At 44.3% G+C, this 17,534-nt stretch overlaps 2 protein-coding genes across 2 annotated transcripts in view; one reads left to right on the forward strand and one right to left on the reverse strand.

The window, feature by feature from the left end:
- The first annotated feature begins 379 nt into the window (after positions 1-379).
- On the forward strand, positions 380-1,575 carry LOC148480644 (zinc finger BED domain-containing protein 5-like). Its single transcript, XM_088454030.1, has 2 exons — positions 380-845; positions 986-1,575. The coding sequence occupies exons 1-2, from the start codon at positions 380-382 to the stop codon at positions 1,573-1,575; spliced, it is 1,056 nt and encodes a 351-aa protein (XP_088310156.1).
- A 7,512-nt stretch (positions 1,576-9,087) lies between these two features.
- The window catches only part of LOC148480645 (interleukin-1 receptor type 1-like), a 79,398-nt gene continuing 70,951 nt past the window's right edge, over positions 9,088-17,534 (reverse strand). Inside the window, exons 10-11 of the mRNA XM_088454169.1 lie at positions 14,742-14,900; positions 9,088-11,885 (exon numbers count right to left, since the gene is read on the reverse strand). Of these exons, the coding sequence (XP_088310295.1) occupies positions 11,521-11,885; positions 14,742-14,900 (524 nt within the window). The 3' untranslated portion in view covers positions 9,088-11,520. The remainder of the gene's footprint in view (positions 11,886-14,741; positions 14,901-17,534) is intronic.

Consider the following 17,534-nt stretch of genomic DNA (forward strand, 5'->3'; position numbering starts at 1 on the left):
AGGAAGCACCACGTCCACAGTGTGTTGTGTGTGGCGAAGTTCTTGCTAAAGAGAGCTTAAAACCATCCAAAATGATCAGGCACCTGCAGACAAAACACAGTTCTCTGCAAACCAAACCGCTTGATTATTTTAAAAGGAAATTAAGGGAACTACGCGGCCAAAAAACTGTGCTAAAAACAGCAGCTACAGTTAATGAGAAATCCCTTGAGGCCTCATTTGTGGTGTCAAACTGGATAGCCAAAACGGGTAAACCGCACAACATTGGAGAAAGCTTTTTTCTACCTTGTGCCAAAGAAATGGTTTGCTTGGGCAAAGTGCTGCTACTCAGCTTGATTTGATCCCCCTGTCTAATGACACTATTGCTAGGCGAATTCATAGCATGGCAATAGACGTGACAGAGCAAGTCACCACCAAAATTAAACAAAGTGCTTTTTTTGCCATTCAAATTGATGAAACGACAGATGTGTCGGGGGCTGCGCAGATGCTGACCTACATAAAATTTGAGAATGATGAAAAACTAATTGAGGAATTTCTGTTCTGCCAGCCACTACCACAACGTGCTACTGGGGAACAACTTTTTTCACTTTTGGATGCTTTTGTCACTGATTCTGGCTTGGAATGGCTGCGCTGTGTTGGAATTTGCAGCGACAGTGCTCGGGCAATGACTGGAAACACCAGCGGGTTAGTGACCAGAGTGCAAGCTGTTGCACCAGAAGCAGCCTGGACTCACTGCATTATACATAGGCAAGCCCTAGTTGCAAAAAAAATGCCACCTGCTCTAAAACAAGTTCTAGATGAAGCTGTACGCACAGTCAACTTCATTAAGAGCAGTTCAACAAGTGCACGTCTGTTTAGAGTTTTGTGTGAGGAGATGGGAGCTGAGCACCATCAGTTACTTATCACACAGAAGTACGCTGGTTATCACAGGGAAAGGTGGTCAACCATTTGTTTGAGCTTAGGGACGAAGTACATTTCTTTCTTTCAGACAGAGATTCTCTGCTGGCTGAATTTTTTTTAGATGCCAAGTGGCTTGCTATGCTAGCTTACCTAGCAGACATTTTTGAACGGTTAAATGCGCTAAATACCTCCCTCCAAGGACAAGAAATGACAGTTTTTTCATCCACTGACAAGGTTGAAAGTTGGATCAAGAAGTTGTCCTTGTGGTACACTCATGTGGAAAGTGGCAATTTTGAAGCATTCTCTTTGTTGGATGATTTTTTGCATGACAATGATCTTCCAAAACATGATTTGCAACCTATCATCATCAGCCATTTGGAGAGCCTTAAACAGCAATTTCGTCAGTACTTTCCTGAGAAGGATCGAAAAGTAGAAGGGTGGATTAGGAATCCATTCAGTCCTGAAGCAACTGCAAGTGCTTGTTTGCCACTTTCACTGGATGAAAAATTAATTGACCTCTCTTGTGATGAGACATTGAAGCTGAGATACTCTGAACAACCTCTTGCAAACTTTTGGATATCGATTCAACAGGAATACCCAGAGCTGTCATCTGCTGCACTAAAGGTGCTGATGCCCTTCACATCTACTTACCTTTGTGAAGCTGGATTTCAGCTTTGACTTTACTGAAAAATAAGTACAGATCCCGTCTTGCTGTTGAAGATGACATTCGCCTTTATCTGAGTCACACAAAGCCCCGTTTCAAGGATTTGTGTTCAACACTACAAGCTCACCCTTTTCATTAACAAAGAAATAAAAAAAAATATTATTATATAAATATGTTCTAGTTTTTGAAGTGTCATGTTGTTACAAATAGACACACCATGCTATATTACAATTATTTTGTCTGTATTGATCTGTTGATCTCGCAGCCTTGATGTTTTTTCTTGGTGAATAATTGCCTGACCATTCAATATAAATAATTATTACAAAAAAAGAAAAGTGTCATGTTCTCTCCATATTTCATTTTGCTTGGTGAGAAATGTCACAATATCTTTAAAAAAAGTGTGCTACTTATATATAGGTGCATTGTTTGGCGGTAAATTGCTGGGGTCCTGTAAAAACATGTTTTGTCAGATGGGGTCCCAGAGCAAAATAGTTTGAGAACCCCTGTGTCACGCTGGGAGGCGGTTTTCTGGAAGCTGAGGCCTGAGGCTGCGGGAGGAAACGGAGGCGAGGGGCCTGAATGTACGACCTCCGCATCCACGGGTCTTGGTCATTGGCCAGACCTAGTCAAAGGTGCGGAATCTAACCCACGAGATGGTGTTCGTCAGTGACCCCACCAATCGGGATATGGGCTTGAGCTGCACCTCGTAAGCAGGTCGCGGTCCTTTGACTAGGTGACCAAAGCCTGTGGGAAAAGGGAGAGATGAACACTCATGGCCCAAAGGGTCTGTGCCAGTAAGGGGCACGTAGGGACACTGTACTTGAGGTACAAGGAAGTGTGCACTGTGGACACACTCTACCGGGTTGCTGGTTAGAAAGAGTGCACCACGGTGCAATACTGTCACACGTAGGTAGGGACCACAGAGTCCAGTAACGAGGTGGGTAGTGGTACTGGAGCAGCCAGAGATTATGACGCTGGAGAGGTGGGTACGTATAACTACACTCAGGCTGTGATGGTAACGCACTGGTGGAATGGAAGTATACTGCACACAGGCGAGGTGGTAACGCACTGATGAGATGAATGATATAGCTGCACACAGGCTGAGGTGGTAAAGCACTGGTGAGATGAATGATATAGCTGTACACAGGATGAGATGGTAAACCACTGAGATGAATGGTATAGCTGCACACAGGCTGAGATGGTAAAGCACTGATGAGATGAATGATATAGCTGCACACAGGCTGAGGTGGTAAAGCACTGGTGAGATGAATGATATAGCTGTACACAGGATGAGATGGTAAACCACTGATGAGATGAATGGTATAGCTGCACACAGGCTGAGATGGTAAAGCACTGATGAGATGAATGATATAGCTACACACAGGCTGAGATGGTAAAGCACTGATGAGATGAATGATATAGCTGCTCACAGGCTGAGATGGTAAAGCACTGATGAGATGGATGATATAGCTGCAAACAGGAATAGACTCTCAGCAGTGGAACACCGACACGTCGTCTATCCGCAAATTTTTTGTAGTTCTTGGACGACAGCTTCAGAGAGGCATGAACCCTCTTCCAAACGGTTGCGAAAGACTCCACCAATTCAGAAACTGCAGGGACCTCTACAGTAGGCGAATTTTGAAAATCTGGGACTCGAGGATGTCTCCCAAACACCGTAAAAAAAAGGAGTGGCTTTGGAGGAAGTGTGATATTTGAAGTTGTGTGAAAATTCTGCCCAAGGTAATAGATCCAGCCAGTTATCTTGTGAGGAGGAAACGAAGAGTCTTATGAAAGTCTCCAGCTCTTGGTTAACTCTTTTGGTTTGCCCATTAGTTTGTGGATGGTAGGCTGAAGAAAATTTTAACTTGGTTCCACAAGTGCTACATAAGGCTCTCCAAAATTTAGTTACGAATTGAACTCCGCGATCGGAAATGATCTCTTTAGGAAGTCCATGCAACCTGAATATTTCCTTAACAAAGACTCTTGCCAACTGAGGAGCAGAAGGGAGACCCATCAATGGAATAAAGTGTGCCATCTTAGAAAAGTGATCCACCACTACCCATATGGTATTGTATCCTTGGGAGCATGGTAGTTCAGAGATGAAATCCTTGGATATATGGGTCCAAGGAGTATTAGGAATGGACAGGGGTCACAGGAGACCTGCTGCCTTCTTGCGGGGAGTCTTATGCTATGCGCTATTTTACACATGAAAGAATAAATTCTCGAATATCCCCTTTCATTGTGGGCCACCAATAGGAACGCTGAAGGAACTTGTAAGTCTTAAGGATACCAGAATGGCCAGCAAACAGAGAGCTATGAGCCCAAGTTAGTAATTTTCCCCGTAGTTCTGGGGTCACAAAAATTTTCCCTGGGGGAGGAGTCAACATTTGAGTAGAGGCGAAGACTACAGGATCTAAAATTGGTCGGGAACGTTGATGATCCTCTTCCTGTGCTGGACAAGAAAGACCGTGAGAGGGCGTCAGCTTTTCTGTTTAGACTTCCACGACGAAATTGAAGTTTTAAATTAAATCTTGAAAAGAACAAGGACCAACGGGCCTGTCTAGCATTTAGACGGTGAGCCGTTTGGAGGTAGATTAAGTCTTTATGATCTGTGATCACGGTAACTGGAAAGTTGGCTCCTTCCAACAAATGCCGCCATTCCATTAAAGCTAACCGCATTGCTAGTAGTTCCTGGTCACCAATTCTGTAGTTCTTTTCGGCAATGGAAAACTTACGAGAAAAATGCCCACAGGGATGGTACTTTCCATCACTTGAGATTTGAGACAGTACTGCCTCTACCCCTACTGAAGAAGCATCTACCTCAACTGTGAACGGTTTGTCCAATTGGGGTTGGCACAGGATAGGTGCAGTGGAGAAGGCTTCTTTTAATTTTTGGAAGGCTTGGATGGCAGTATCTGGCCAGCGAATGGGATTGGCACCCTTCTTTGTGAGATTTGTGATAGGAGACACCAGTGTGGAGAAATTTGGTATAAACCGCCGGTAATAATTTGAAAAACCCAAGAAGCGTTGAGTAGCCTTCAAGGATTTTGGTAATGGCCAGTCAGAAATGGCTTTTAACTTCTCTGGATCCATCTGGAGGGTCTTTCCAGAAATGATGTGCCCTAGGAAGGGTACCGAGGTTTGTTCGAAAAGGCACTTGGATATTTTTCCATAAAGATGATGCTTCCGGAGGCGTGACAAGACTTCGCGGACATGCTGGTGATGATCTTGCAAATTTTTGGAAAAAATTAGAATATCATCCAAATAGACTATAACAAAACTGTAGAGGACATCCCGGAAGATCTCGATCACATAACCCTGAAATATCGCTGGGGCGTTGCAGAGTCTGAAGGGCATTACGAGATATTCGAAGTGGCCGTCTCTGGTGTTAAAAGCGGTCTTCCACTCATCTCCAGCTTTAATACGTATTAAATTATACGCACCCCGCAGATCAAGTTTGGTGAACAAAGAAGCCCCGCTAACTTTATCAAAAAGCTCCGGAATCAGAGGCAGAGGATATCGATTCTTTACAGTAATCTGGTTGAGACCCCGGTAGTCAATACAAGGCCGAAGCCCGCCGTCTTTCTTGCTAACAAAAAAAAAAACCACCCCTGCTGGAGAAGTGGAGTGCCGGATAAACCCCTTAGCTAGATTCTCCTTTATATATGCTGCCATAGCGGCTGTTTCAGGAACTGATAATGGATAAGTTCGACCCTGAGGAGGGTTCTTCCCTGGCAGGAGCTCAATACCACAGTCCCAGGAACGATGAGGTGGAAGTTTATCCGCAGCCTGTTCGCAAAATACATCGGCAAAATCTTGATAAGCTGCTGGTAGACCGGGAACAGAGGAACACTTGGGCTTGTCAGACGGGGGGAAGCTTATATTTCCACTGGAGGACACCGCGTTAGTGCGGACAGGGAGTACTTGGATGAGACATCCATGGAAACAACTTGGACCCCACGATAAAATCTGCATACTGGACCACTCAAACGTAGGTTTGTGCTTTTGTAGCCAGGGGAGGCCTAAAACTAGTTCATAGGCTGAGTCGGGAAGAACAAAAAATTCAATAGTCTCCTGGTGCAGACATCCAATCCGGAGGAACACTGGCAGGGCTTTTGAGGAAATGGATCTCCCTAGCAAGGTCTTGCCATCTACACCAGAGAACAGTAATCTGTTTGGCAATGGAACCACCGGAATGCCTAGGGTCTGAACCAGTGACTTAGAAATAAAACTGCCGGCAACCCCAGAATCCACAAGGGCTTTAACCATCCTTGTCCTGGACTGGTAGGAGAGCGACACAGGCAATAAACTGTCATTTATTTGGGAGGAGTCAGAAATAACCACCAATTGCATGCTCCCAACATCAATTAGGGTTTCGCGTTTCCCATCAATACAGGTCAATTCCTTAATGTGTGCTCCGGAGCAGCACAATACAAGCACAATTTATTTTGAAAACGCCGGTTCCGTTCGGCGGTACTTAACCGGGATCTGTTAATTTGCATCGGCTCCTCACTGCTAGAGAAGGAAGGAGAGGAATGACCTCCCAAGGATGGGCGATCCCGAGGACGATCTCCACGCCCCCTATTTCCCCAGCGCTCTCTATGGCGAAGGTCAATTTTTATACAGAGGGATATAACATCCGAGAAGGAGGGAGGTAAATCCCTAGATGCCAATTCATCCTTCATCCTCTCAGATAAGCCATGTAGGAAGGCTGCCTTAAGTGCTTCCTCGTTCCATTTTAGTTCGGACGCCAGGGTTTGAAATTGTACTACATATTGCCCGACGCACCGGGTACCCTGACGGACACGAAGCAAATCTGAAGAAGCAGAGACAGATCTCCCGGGTTCATCGAAGATCCTTTTGAAAGCTGCCACGAACTCTTCATATCTAGATACGAGCGGATCTGCTCGTTCCCACAAGGGGGAGACCCAATCCAGAGCTGCCCCGGTTAGTAATGAAATTACATAGGCCACCTTAGACCGGGAGGTAGGTAAATTCTGGGGTAGGCATTCGAACTGGATCCCACACTGGTTTATGAAACCACGACATCGTTGAGGAGTACCATTGAACCTCTCGGGAGTAGCCAAGTGCAAACGGGATTTTTGAGGAACGACCCCCGAAGGTAATACAGGAGAAACCGTAGCAGCGACAGAAGGTGGAGCATGAGACATAGCTGCCAGAGTGTTCTGAATAGACAGGAGCTGACCAGATAATTCCTGTAGGTACTGGGCCACATGCTGCTGTGCCGTCTCTTGGTTATCCATGCGAGACGTTAGCTCCTGGAGATTCCCAGTACCTGGGGAGCCTGTAGCTTCCATTGGGCCTGAACAAACTGTCACGCTGGGAGGCGGTTTTCTGGAAGCTGAGGCCTGAGGCTGCGGGAGGAAACGGAGGCAAGGGGCCTGAATGTACGACCTCCGCATCCACAGATCTTGGTCGTTGGCGAGACCTAGTCAAAGGTGCGCAATCTAACCCACGAGATGGTGTTCGCCAGTGACCCCACCAATCGGGATATGGGCTTGAGCTGCACCTCGTAAGCAGGTCGCGGTCCTTTGACTAGGTGACCAAAGCCTGCGGGAAAAGGGAGAGACGAACACTCGTGGCCCAAAGGGTCTGTGCCAGTAAGGGGCACGTAGGGACACTGTACTTGAGGTACAAGGAAGTGTGCACTGTGGACACACTCTACCGGGTTGCTGGTTAGAAAGAGTGCACCACGGTGCAATACTGTCACACGTAGGTAGGGACCACAGAGTCCAGTAACGAGGTGGGTAGTGGTACTGGAGCCAGCCAGAGATTATGACGCTGGAGAGGTGGGTACGTATAACTACACTGATGGTAAAGCACTGGTGAAATGGATAGTACACTGCACACAGGTGGCGGTGGTAACGCACTGATGAGAAGGACGATATAGCTGTACACGGGAATAGATCACTGGAAGCAAGGGAACCTGGAACGAGAGACCACTAGTAACACTAGCAGCGACAATGGTTGTTCAGGCAACTACCTGATACACAGGAGCCGGATATATACCCCTGGAAGCCCACTGATTGGTCCACAGCGTCAGCTGAACGGCCAGACTGTCAGGGAAGGAAGGATAGTCAGAGAAGGAAGTGTCATGGCGGCGCCCATGACAGGAACTCCGATCCCCGCGCACCAGGCCGCCCGAGACACCAGCATCAGGGAGAATGCTCAGCACCTCCCACGTCGCCGCACCAGCCGTCCGACTGCCCGGGAAGTCAGAGGAAGCCGGCAGGACGGTAAGGGACGGCCGATCCCCGGCTGAACTCTGACGGTAAGGGACGGCCGATCCCCGGCTGAACTCTGACACCCTGTTCTAGAACTTTCAGAGATGCCCTGATATATTGGGGGTTCACATATAGGTAGATGTAATAAATTTAATTTATTTCCAAATGATTTTTGCTTTTTATCACTAACCCTGTCATTTTGCTCCAGTAGTTTAACTGCGCGAACATTATAATTTTAAACATACCACTCAAGGAGCATGTTTAAAGTTATAATGCCCGCACGGTTAAAAATGCCATAAGTAACATTTTAACCATGTCTGGATCACAGCACCAGCTTTCTGGTGTCCACAGTAACTGTCAAAATTTGACTGTAGACATCCTGACTGCATCCCATCTCACCAGGGTGTGTTCTCCACATACACACAGGGTTTAACACATCGAGTGGCACTTTCCCTCTTTACATTATGGAGCTCTCTACTATCATCGCAATATCTATAGGCTCTCCACAGATCACTCTTTAATACACATACAGAGGCCATCACTTCTTTAATGCTGACTGTACACTAGCTGTTCACTTTCCCTTTAAGTTGAGTCACTTCTGAGTTTAGTCTCTCTCCAACAACAGCTCCTCCTCCCCTGTGCTTTGGATGGGCTTTGTGACAGTTGCCATGGACCCACCCCTTCTTCCTCATTGGAGGAACACAGGAACTCCCTCCCATCTCCCCAGTTATGGGTTGACTCCCCCCACCTACCACTGGTCATAGCTGTTTCCAGCTGCAACAGCCTGTGCACTCCACCTTGGTGAATATCACTCTCCCTTGTCTGCAATGGGTGCATCCACAAATCCATGCTACATGTGTACATGGTGTGTAAGCTTTGCAGTTTCCTCAATAAAAAAAGATTATGAGGGAGATGTATCAACCCTTCAAAAGAGAACAGGTGTAGAAGTTGACATAGCAACCAATCAGCTTCTAGCTATCATTTCATAGAATATACTTTATAAATGATCACTAGAAGCTGATTGGTTGCTATGGGAAACTGTTTTCTTTAGAAAATTTTAGGAAAAACATCCGATTGAAAGATTAAGCTGTCTTGCACCAGTTGACTGGCACCACCTGAGCAACTGTCTTCTTGCTGGCAGAATGAGTTTCTGCAGTCATCTGATAAGCAGGGAATGCCTCTGCTAATGTAATTCTAAAGAGGAACTAATTATGTACAATTATTAAGTATAGTTATGTCATTGTTTTGATTATTTTAGAGGATATAGACAACAAAGCAAACTTTGTAGAAAAACTGTTTATTCAATACACTTAAAATGTTCTTACATCTGTAATATCATTTGGAAAAAATATCAATGTGAACTACTAGGCCCACCAACAAAACAATTCCAGGCTTCAATGCATATGTACAATAGTAAAATGCTAAACCTTATTTAGATAAAAGAGACTATTGGCCCAGCCAAGAACTTTATTTTTATAACATCTTTACTTTTTTTTTTAAATGGAAGTTATGCTACTTCATTGTATTGGACATACTGTACACATGGTGCTATAATCTACTGTGGGATCCGATTCCTAGAATTTCGTGAGCAAAAGGAAATGGAAGATTGTGTATAGTGTTGTCAACACAGCATCAGCATAAAATGATCCTGCCTCAGCACGCAGGCTGTCATAAGTTCACATTCTTATTTTATCGTGTTGGTACAGTACACCGCAGAACTTGCTTACTGTAGTTGCCAAAAAATGTTATTCATATAAAAAAAGTGTCAAAAACAGATTTCACATTAATGGGATTCTCAACAATTTCAACAAATGAATGGCTGAAAGGCACATACAAAGGGCAAAAACAATGCAAATATGTGGCAAAACAATGGTAAAATAAAAAATTAATATACATAAATTTAGTACATTTCAATAAAAGAATCTCCTTCAGAAAATACTTTGGGAATACTTTAAGGCAAAGATACTGTAAATACCATGAGACTGCTGCACAGTAAAAAGCATGCTTACCAACATTCTGGCTGACCCCTCCGGGGGCAGCCAGGTCGACATAGTGGGGAGGGCGTGGCGCCATATAATGTGGCATGGCTTAGACGGTAGTTTATTAGGGGCGGAACGGGGGCCTGACCGAGCGATTGCGTCATCATGATCACGTCCCCCGCTACATAATGCTAAGATTACTGGCATTGTGGAGCAGGCCCAGGATTACGAGATTCAGTGCGAGTCGCGTCATCAGCCTCTCTGATACCAGGATGTTTCAGACTTGTGCGGGGGAGGTCCGGTGAAGGTGCCGCAGTACAGTATGACACATTTTCCTCCTTGAATATATGTATGCATGAAAATTTTGTTTCAAAACGTGTGGACTTAAATCTAAATGTTGACTTGCATATATCTCAGGATAAGTCAATGCAGGCCATACATTTACAGCCAGAATTCCCATTCTGCCGATGCCGATCAGCAATCAAAACTGCTGATCGGCAATCTGTCTGGGAATTTGAGAAATTCAATATGTTAAAAATCCCCTACTAGTTGATTCCGACCATTTTCGAGTCAGAATCGGGGAATCGAAATTGTTTAATCCCCTGACGTTGGCTGAACGGAGAATTGCCCCGATACAGCCTTCATGTATGGGCCTCTTTATCCTTTCCAGATTGTAAGCGCTCATTGGCAGGGTCCTCTATATTTTTTTCCTGCCTACACTCTCCTATTCACCTGCACACCTACCTCAGACAACTTCTGTCTGATCTCTTAGTCTCCACCTAGAGCGTCCCTAACCATATTTGCTGGACCCATGCATTTGGGCCACGGTTGTTTATCCTGGTATACTGCCCTGCGATGTCCCAATAACTCCTCTGAACTCACCCCTATGTATTATACTGTATAATGCATTAATTTGTTCATTGTGTAATTTGTTGTTGTTTTGATCTACTTCCCCTTTGAATCATGCAGCAGACCATTTGTGGCACCTTATAATACGTTTTGATCAAAAATGTAATCCAAAATATTCTGGGCATACAAATGCTTTTACTGCCCCCCACTTTATTAATCCAGTGGAACTATTTCCTGCAGTAGATGAAATGGAGTGCCAAACAAGAAATCCAGATAGACAGCAGCAAGTGGACATACAGTAATATAGCCAATACGTGTTATCAAACAGCAACAAATTTACTCTTGTATAAGGCACCTAATGTGATTGACTCCCTTCATTTAGAGCACAAAACAGCTTCTTTATGAGGCCATAAATGCTGTCACACTTATGCTTGTGCACCAAATGCAATAAGCAGGCAATCAAGGTCTATCCAATTCCAAACTATCCCTGATAATTCAGGTAGAACTGGAAGTAAAGTCTAGAACAATAATTAAACAACTACTGTTTAGAGTAAATGATTTTCACTTGCCAAAACTTGGATTAGCTTGAAACAACTAAGGCAGAGGATAACCCTATGAAAGTGCTGTTGTAAAAAAGAATATGTTCAGCCCAAAATGGTGATATTTGTACCAAAGTGAACAAACATATCAGTGCAATGACCAAAGTATCCATGTTATAGCTATGATTAATAAACAACTGATCATATAGAATGCTGATGAAGTTTGTCTGTCCTTCAAACACCTCTAACCAAGGTTCCAGTGTGACTTATTATAAATGCACTTAATGCTGATCAAAGCCAACTGAGGGTTTGGTCCTGTATCCATGTTATAAATACTCAGGTCATTATTAGTCCTCTGAACCTATATAGTACAATTCTCTGTCAGAAGAATGCTGGGCTGAAGGCATCCGGTATCTGATATTTTTCCAGAACCTTGTATTAGGGTGAAGACTCTTTTCTGTAAATTCTCCTTTCCATCGGACAACACCTTGCTTCTGTTTGATATACTTGATAGATTCTGGTATGTATGTGTAATCTGTTATCTTTCCCAGCTCAATCAAGATGACTTTAATTTTATTCCGAATGAGAGCATCATACATGGCTATTTTCTGTTCAAAATCATCATCAAGGCTGTTCTCACTTGATATGTCTCCTAAGATAATAATCAACCTTCTGCTCTGGGAGATTGTCTCATCCACAAGGTCTGCAATGGCTGCGAACACACAAAAATGTAGATTTAGATTTATACCAAAAGATCCTCCTACTTATCACACAAGAAATAAGAAACCAAAAAAATGTGTCTGAAATAGCACTTTGAGGATACATAGATAAATAAAACAAAAAATATCAGCCCTGCAGTTATTTGTAGTTGTACAGTATGTATTGTACAAAATAAATATAGGTACAGTAATGTGAATAACATCTAGAACTCATAGCATAACTAGTACTGCTACCATAACGTTATACTCAAACAAAGATTAAATATGTATTAGTGTTTACTGAAAAGGATTACAATACACATAACCTCCAAAAAAAGACTGACTGCTATTATCATCATTCTTACTGCATGACTAAGAGGCTTGCTTGGCTATGGGTTTATCTCTGTACCACCTCTGATTCAATTGGAATCCAGAATTGTATTATCTTACTGCTGTTTATATTTAGATCACACAGAGGGGTTGTCCATAGCAACCAATCAGCTTCTACCTATCATTTTATAGAATGTACTTGATAAATCCTAACTCAAAGCTGATTGGTTGCTATGGGAAACTTCTCCACTGGTCCACTTATTCACTATTTTCCATGCTTGATATATCAACCAAAGAGATTGAAAAGAAGTTGTTGAACCGCTACCTCCATAGCTGTCTCACATTCTTAATACTAGCTGCTGGGAGATAATGCTCTCATGGTTTAAGATGCACTTGTATAACTGCATTCACATGCACCGGCAATGGGCTTGATTCATTACGGTTCGTAACTACGTTACGCACGCAATCAGCCAATTGTTGCGTTCTGCGCATGCATCGCAGTACGCAAACTAGTCACTGCTAAGTGTTGTTTGTGGGTGGTGACCGGAGAGTGCTCCGTGAAACCCATGCATGCCAGTGCGTTTGAACGCCATTGCGATGCCAAAGACATACTCATAGCGTGCGATGAAGTTAGCAATTTTTGAGTAAGTTCTGACCTTGTGCAAGTGTGCGTGAGGCTCCGATTGTACTAAATGTTACCAATGGTTTTGCAGTCTTGCTAAGGATTACGGATGTGTTTCAGGTAAAGTGGGCGTCTTTATGTAGTGCTGCGACGGCATAGCAATCGCAATGGATTAGCATACTATCGCAGTTGAACTGCGTTCGTAATCTCTATTGCAATCGCAGTTGCTATCCATAATGAATCAGGCCCACGTAAAGATATGCAGGGGTCCTGGGAAATCACCTCTTCCAAATACTAGGTGTGAATAGAATCTACAGCACTATAGAAATGACTGGATCGCTTGAGAGCAATTCTGTAACTATTGTTCTTTAAATAATTTATTTTGTCATAAATAAATGTAGTAAAACATTTTGTGGGAATTTTAAGAAGGCTCAGAGAGAGATAAAAAAAACAGCCAATCAGCATCTGTCATGTTACAGACTGTGTTTGAAAAATGACAGAGGCTGATTGGTTGGTACTTAATCTCTCCACTGTATCTCTCTCCAAGGCTTAGTACATCTTCCTCTTTGAATTACTGTATAACCACCTTTTATTTCACTTGTTAATGCAAGTCTCTTAGGAAAGGAATTTTAACAGTTCTGAAACATTGGACCTAGGCCCTCATTCAGAGCCGTACGCTCTGAGCAGAGCGCACGCTCTGAATGAGGGCCGTCCTCCATAACTATGGAGCGTCCCCCTGGACGCTCGTATAGCTGTAGGTCACCACCCACAGTCTATACGAGCGTGCAGTTTGATGGCTGCGATGGTCGTGACCATCGCGACCATCGAAACTGCGAGCCGGAGCCTGCGGTTGAGGTTTTCAACCGCAAGGCCCGGAGTGATTTTGGCTCTATCAGAGCCAAAATCACTCCCACTGACATCACTAGTGATGTCAGTGGGCCGGCTTCTGACGGTAGGCGTTCCCTTGGGAACGCCCCCGTCAGGGAGGCACGCCCCCGGCACGCCCACCAAAGGGGGCGTGCTGTCAATCAACATCGACAGCACGCCCCCTTTGATCAGACACAACGAGCGAAGGACTTTCCTTCGCTCATCGCGTCTGGCGCATGCGCACGACGGAGCTCCCGCCGTCGTGCGCATGCGCAGTGCACAACATCGACCCACTTGCGAGCGGACAGCCGCTTGCGAGTGTGTCTGAATCAGGGCCCTAATACTGTTGTCATTTTTCAGTGTATATGTCAATTACACTTCTACCATGTATAATACTGTAGGATAGCACTGACTGAATCAAAGGAATGTGTAATACCATGTTTTGGACCTAATTAGACTCAGCAAGCACAGTAGTGACATGGTTTGACTAGAGAGCCTGGAAGATTAATTAAGCTACTTTACCTGCTGTAACCCTGCAACTTCTAACTCCAGATATAGCAAAACTAGGGCAACCCCCCTTTTTCGTTTCCTCTTCCGCTCTTTGGCTTGCTCCAAATTTGTAAGCCCATAAACCAGAATGTTCCACACAGGGCCGTAGCTAGGGTAGTGCGGCCGATGCCACCGCACAGGGCACCACAGGTCAGGGGGCGCTGTCCGGGCCTGTCAAATTTCTGTTTATTATCATTCTTGCTCGTAGCTTCCTCTTATTTCATCCCCAGCATCTCCTGGCCTCTCCTATCTCTGCCCTGGCCCTTCCCCATGAAGCCATGGCCCTTTTTTAGGTGCATTATATCCCTTTGAAAACTGAGGGGGGCGCCAATGCTCTTTCTGGCACAGGGCACCAAAAAGTCTAGTTACAGCTCTGGTTACACAAATAAACATATAACATGGATTCCATTCATTTGTATTTATATGAACACCTCTATACATGACAGATAAATAAACAATTTTTCTAGCAATGTACTGAATATGTGGATGGGAAAATACTTGCCTTGGCCAGGTAGGTCATCCCGTCCAATTATAAACAATCGATAATCGCACTGTTTCTCAAGCACTTCAGGCAACACTTTAAGTACAAATATGTCCATCTCATAACTGGAACCCATAAAATTTTTCGGATACATGATGTAGGCATCATAAATCTTTCCATCTGCAAGTGTAACATTATAAACAATAAATAAAAACTTTTTTTCTTCAAATAAAATAATCTAGATCTTGTATTTTTCTACTTCCGTTACAAAGCATTTGCACCAAGTGGTATATCAGACAGATCTAAGGTCTGTTTCTGCCTGGTTAACTGTGCTCAAAAGAGTTTACTGTACTAGCAAATGTGCTCGCAGCCCCCTAGGGCTCCCAACAAAATTGTGTGAATTCGAGCTCAGAGCGGGCCGCGAGTTCAGGTGCCATTGCCGGCGTTTTATCGCTGTGCCAACGATACCTCACACCCTTCAAGGACGTTTTGGTAGGGTAGTTAGGTATGTAACACAAACTAGTGCCAATTGTAAACTTTGGCAAGCTTCATACACGATACAAATCAGTCTGCCATTTAGGGAATTTCGATGTGTAATACACTGATCAGATCTTTATTTTTTTTTATTCTGTTTTTATTAAGATTTCACATAAACATGCAAATACAGACACTGCACATGTATCAATACAATACTGAGGGCATCATTTACTAACGAGTTTTATCACCAAAACGAGTGATAAATGTCACTGTGTATGATAAATGGTGCTCCAGCCAATCACCTCCTAACTGTCAACTGTTAGAAAAATGACAGTTGGGGGCTGATTGGCTGGAGCACCATTTATCATACTGTAACCCCCCTTTTTACCACTAAAGGGTCACCAGGTTACTAACTCCCATGTTGTATAATGTACCCACCTTTAACCTCTCTCTAAGTGGTGTACCATTATTTTATCAGTGCCTCCACCCAGGTTAATTATTTTGAATGTCAAAAGGGCTCACCTGGGAAAACCCAGTGATAGAATATATAGTGTGGTGTATAGACAATGTGTAATAATCACCATACAATACTGTATCATTTCACTTCACATTTACCACCTATGTCTTCTCCTTCCACAGATTCCGCAGTAATGGAACTCCCACCGTAATCACTCCAGGTAAGTAAACACACAGTAGTTAAAAAACATTAAAGTTACTTTTATAAGGAATATAAGTAAAGGATCTTCACTTGTACTTTGCTTATAAACTGCTGTTAATATACAGAGGATAAACACAACTCCGTGTATTACATATATACATTGCTTAATATACAAAACCCTTAAACTTAAACAATGTTATAACATTAGTTAGGAGACTATGGGCCTGATTCAGACCCACTCGCGAGCGGCTGTCCGCTCGCAAGTGGGTCGATGTTCTGGACTGAGCATGCGCACGACGGAGGGAGCTCCGTCGTGCGCATGCGCCAGACGCGACGAGCGAAGGAAAGTCCTTCGCTCGTTGTGTCCGATCAAAGGGGGCGTGCTGTCAATGTTGATTGACAGCACGCCCCCTTTGGTAGGCGTGCCGGGGGCGTGCCTCCCTGACGGGGGTGTTCCCACGGGAACGCCTCCCATCAAAAGCCGGCCCACTGACATCACTAGTGATGTCAGTGGGAGTGATTTTGGCTCTGATAGAGCCAAAATCACTCCGGAGCTTGCGGTTGAAAACCTCAACCGCAGGCTCCGGCTCGCAATTTCGATGGTCGCGATGGTCTCGACCATCGCGCCCATCAAAATGCACGCTCGTATAACCTGTGGGTGGTGACCCACAGCTATACGAGCGTCCAGAAGGACGCTCCATTTTCATGGAGGCCGGCCCTCATTCAGAGCGTGCGCTCTGCTCAGAGCGTACGGCTCTGAATGAGGGCCTATATTTATAAATCGTTCCAATCCAGAGTTTATAGTCCCGGTTCAGTTTCTGAAGTGTAGATATTGTCTTTGTTAATTATCCTTATGGGGCTTTTCCTCTAGCAAGCGTTCACTTTTCCTTGGTCGTATTATAGACTTTGTCATGCCATAGATTAGTATAACTGGACTCCCCTCCACAATATATCTAAGTCCATATAATGTGCTTATGCTGGTACCTTGGTAAGTATATAAGCCTTGCAATATCAACAAATATAGTCCTGTGGGGTTATTCCATCACAGTCACAATGAACATAACTATTCATACTCTAAAATAATTATATTTATACAGCAGTCCTGCCAATGCAAACACCCGAGTTTGGTGCTGCGTGCTGTGGATTATAAGTGTAACTGGCACTATTATAGACAGTACAGTAGATGCATACACCATCTCCCCCTAAGTTATATCTGCCTCAGGCTGCAAATTCTTCCTGTATTCCCTGAGGGAATAGCTTTTATTTCTCTAAGTCCCACCAGTCTGTTATAGACATTGAGTTATCTATCCCTTTTGGTCCCTCCTCTTTGCTGCCTCAGCTTGCTAGTAAGTCTGTTATATGATTAGGCAGAAATTAAGCCTTTGAGTAATGTTTGAAGGGCAGCTGGTGATTATTGTGAGTGTGGTGCTTGTATTTGTACTCACACCCCTGCGGTATAGAGATACAGCCTCCGGGCTGTCCTTTGTAGTGGGAGCTGCTGCTTGCTTCAGCCTCTGCAGTCAGCCTGAATTCAGGCTGATTTGCCTGCCCAGGACCCGCCTCTCAGACTTCCATCACAGGGGGACTCCCGACAGCCACCTCCTGGCCAACTGTAGCCGGCGCCTGCTCCATGACGCTGACAGTCCCACTGCGACCATTGGCTGCTGTCTGAGCCAGCC

The sequence above is a fragment of the Taudactylus pleione genome, unplaced genomic scaffold (genome assembly GCF_031769625.1).
Source record: "Taudactylus pleione unplaced genomic scaffold, aTauple2 ptg000609l, whole genome shotgun sequence".
NCBI classification, from domain to species: domain Eukaryota; kingdom Metazoa; phylum Chordata; class Amphibia; order Anura; family Myobatrachidae; genus Taudactylus; species Taudactylus pleione.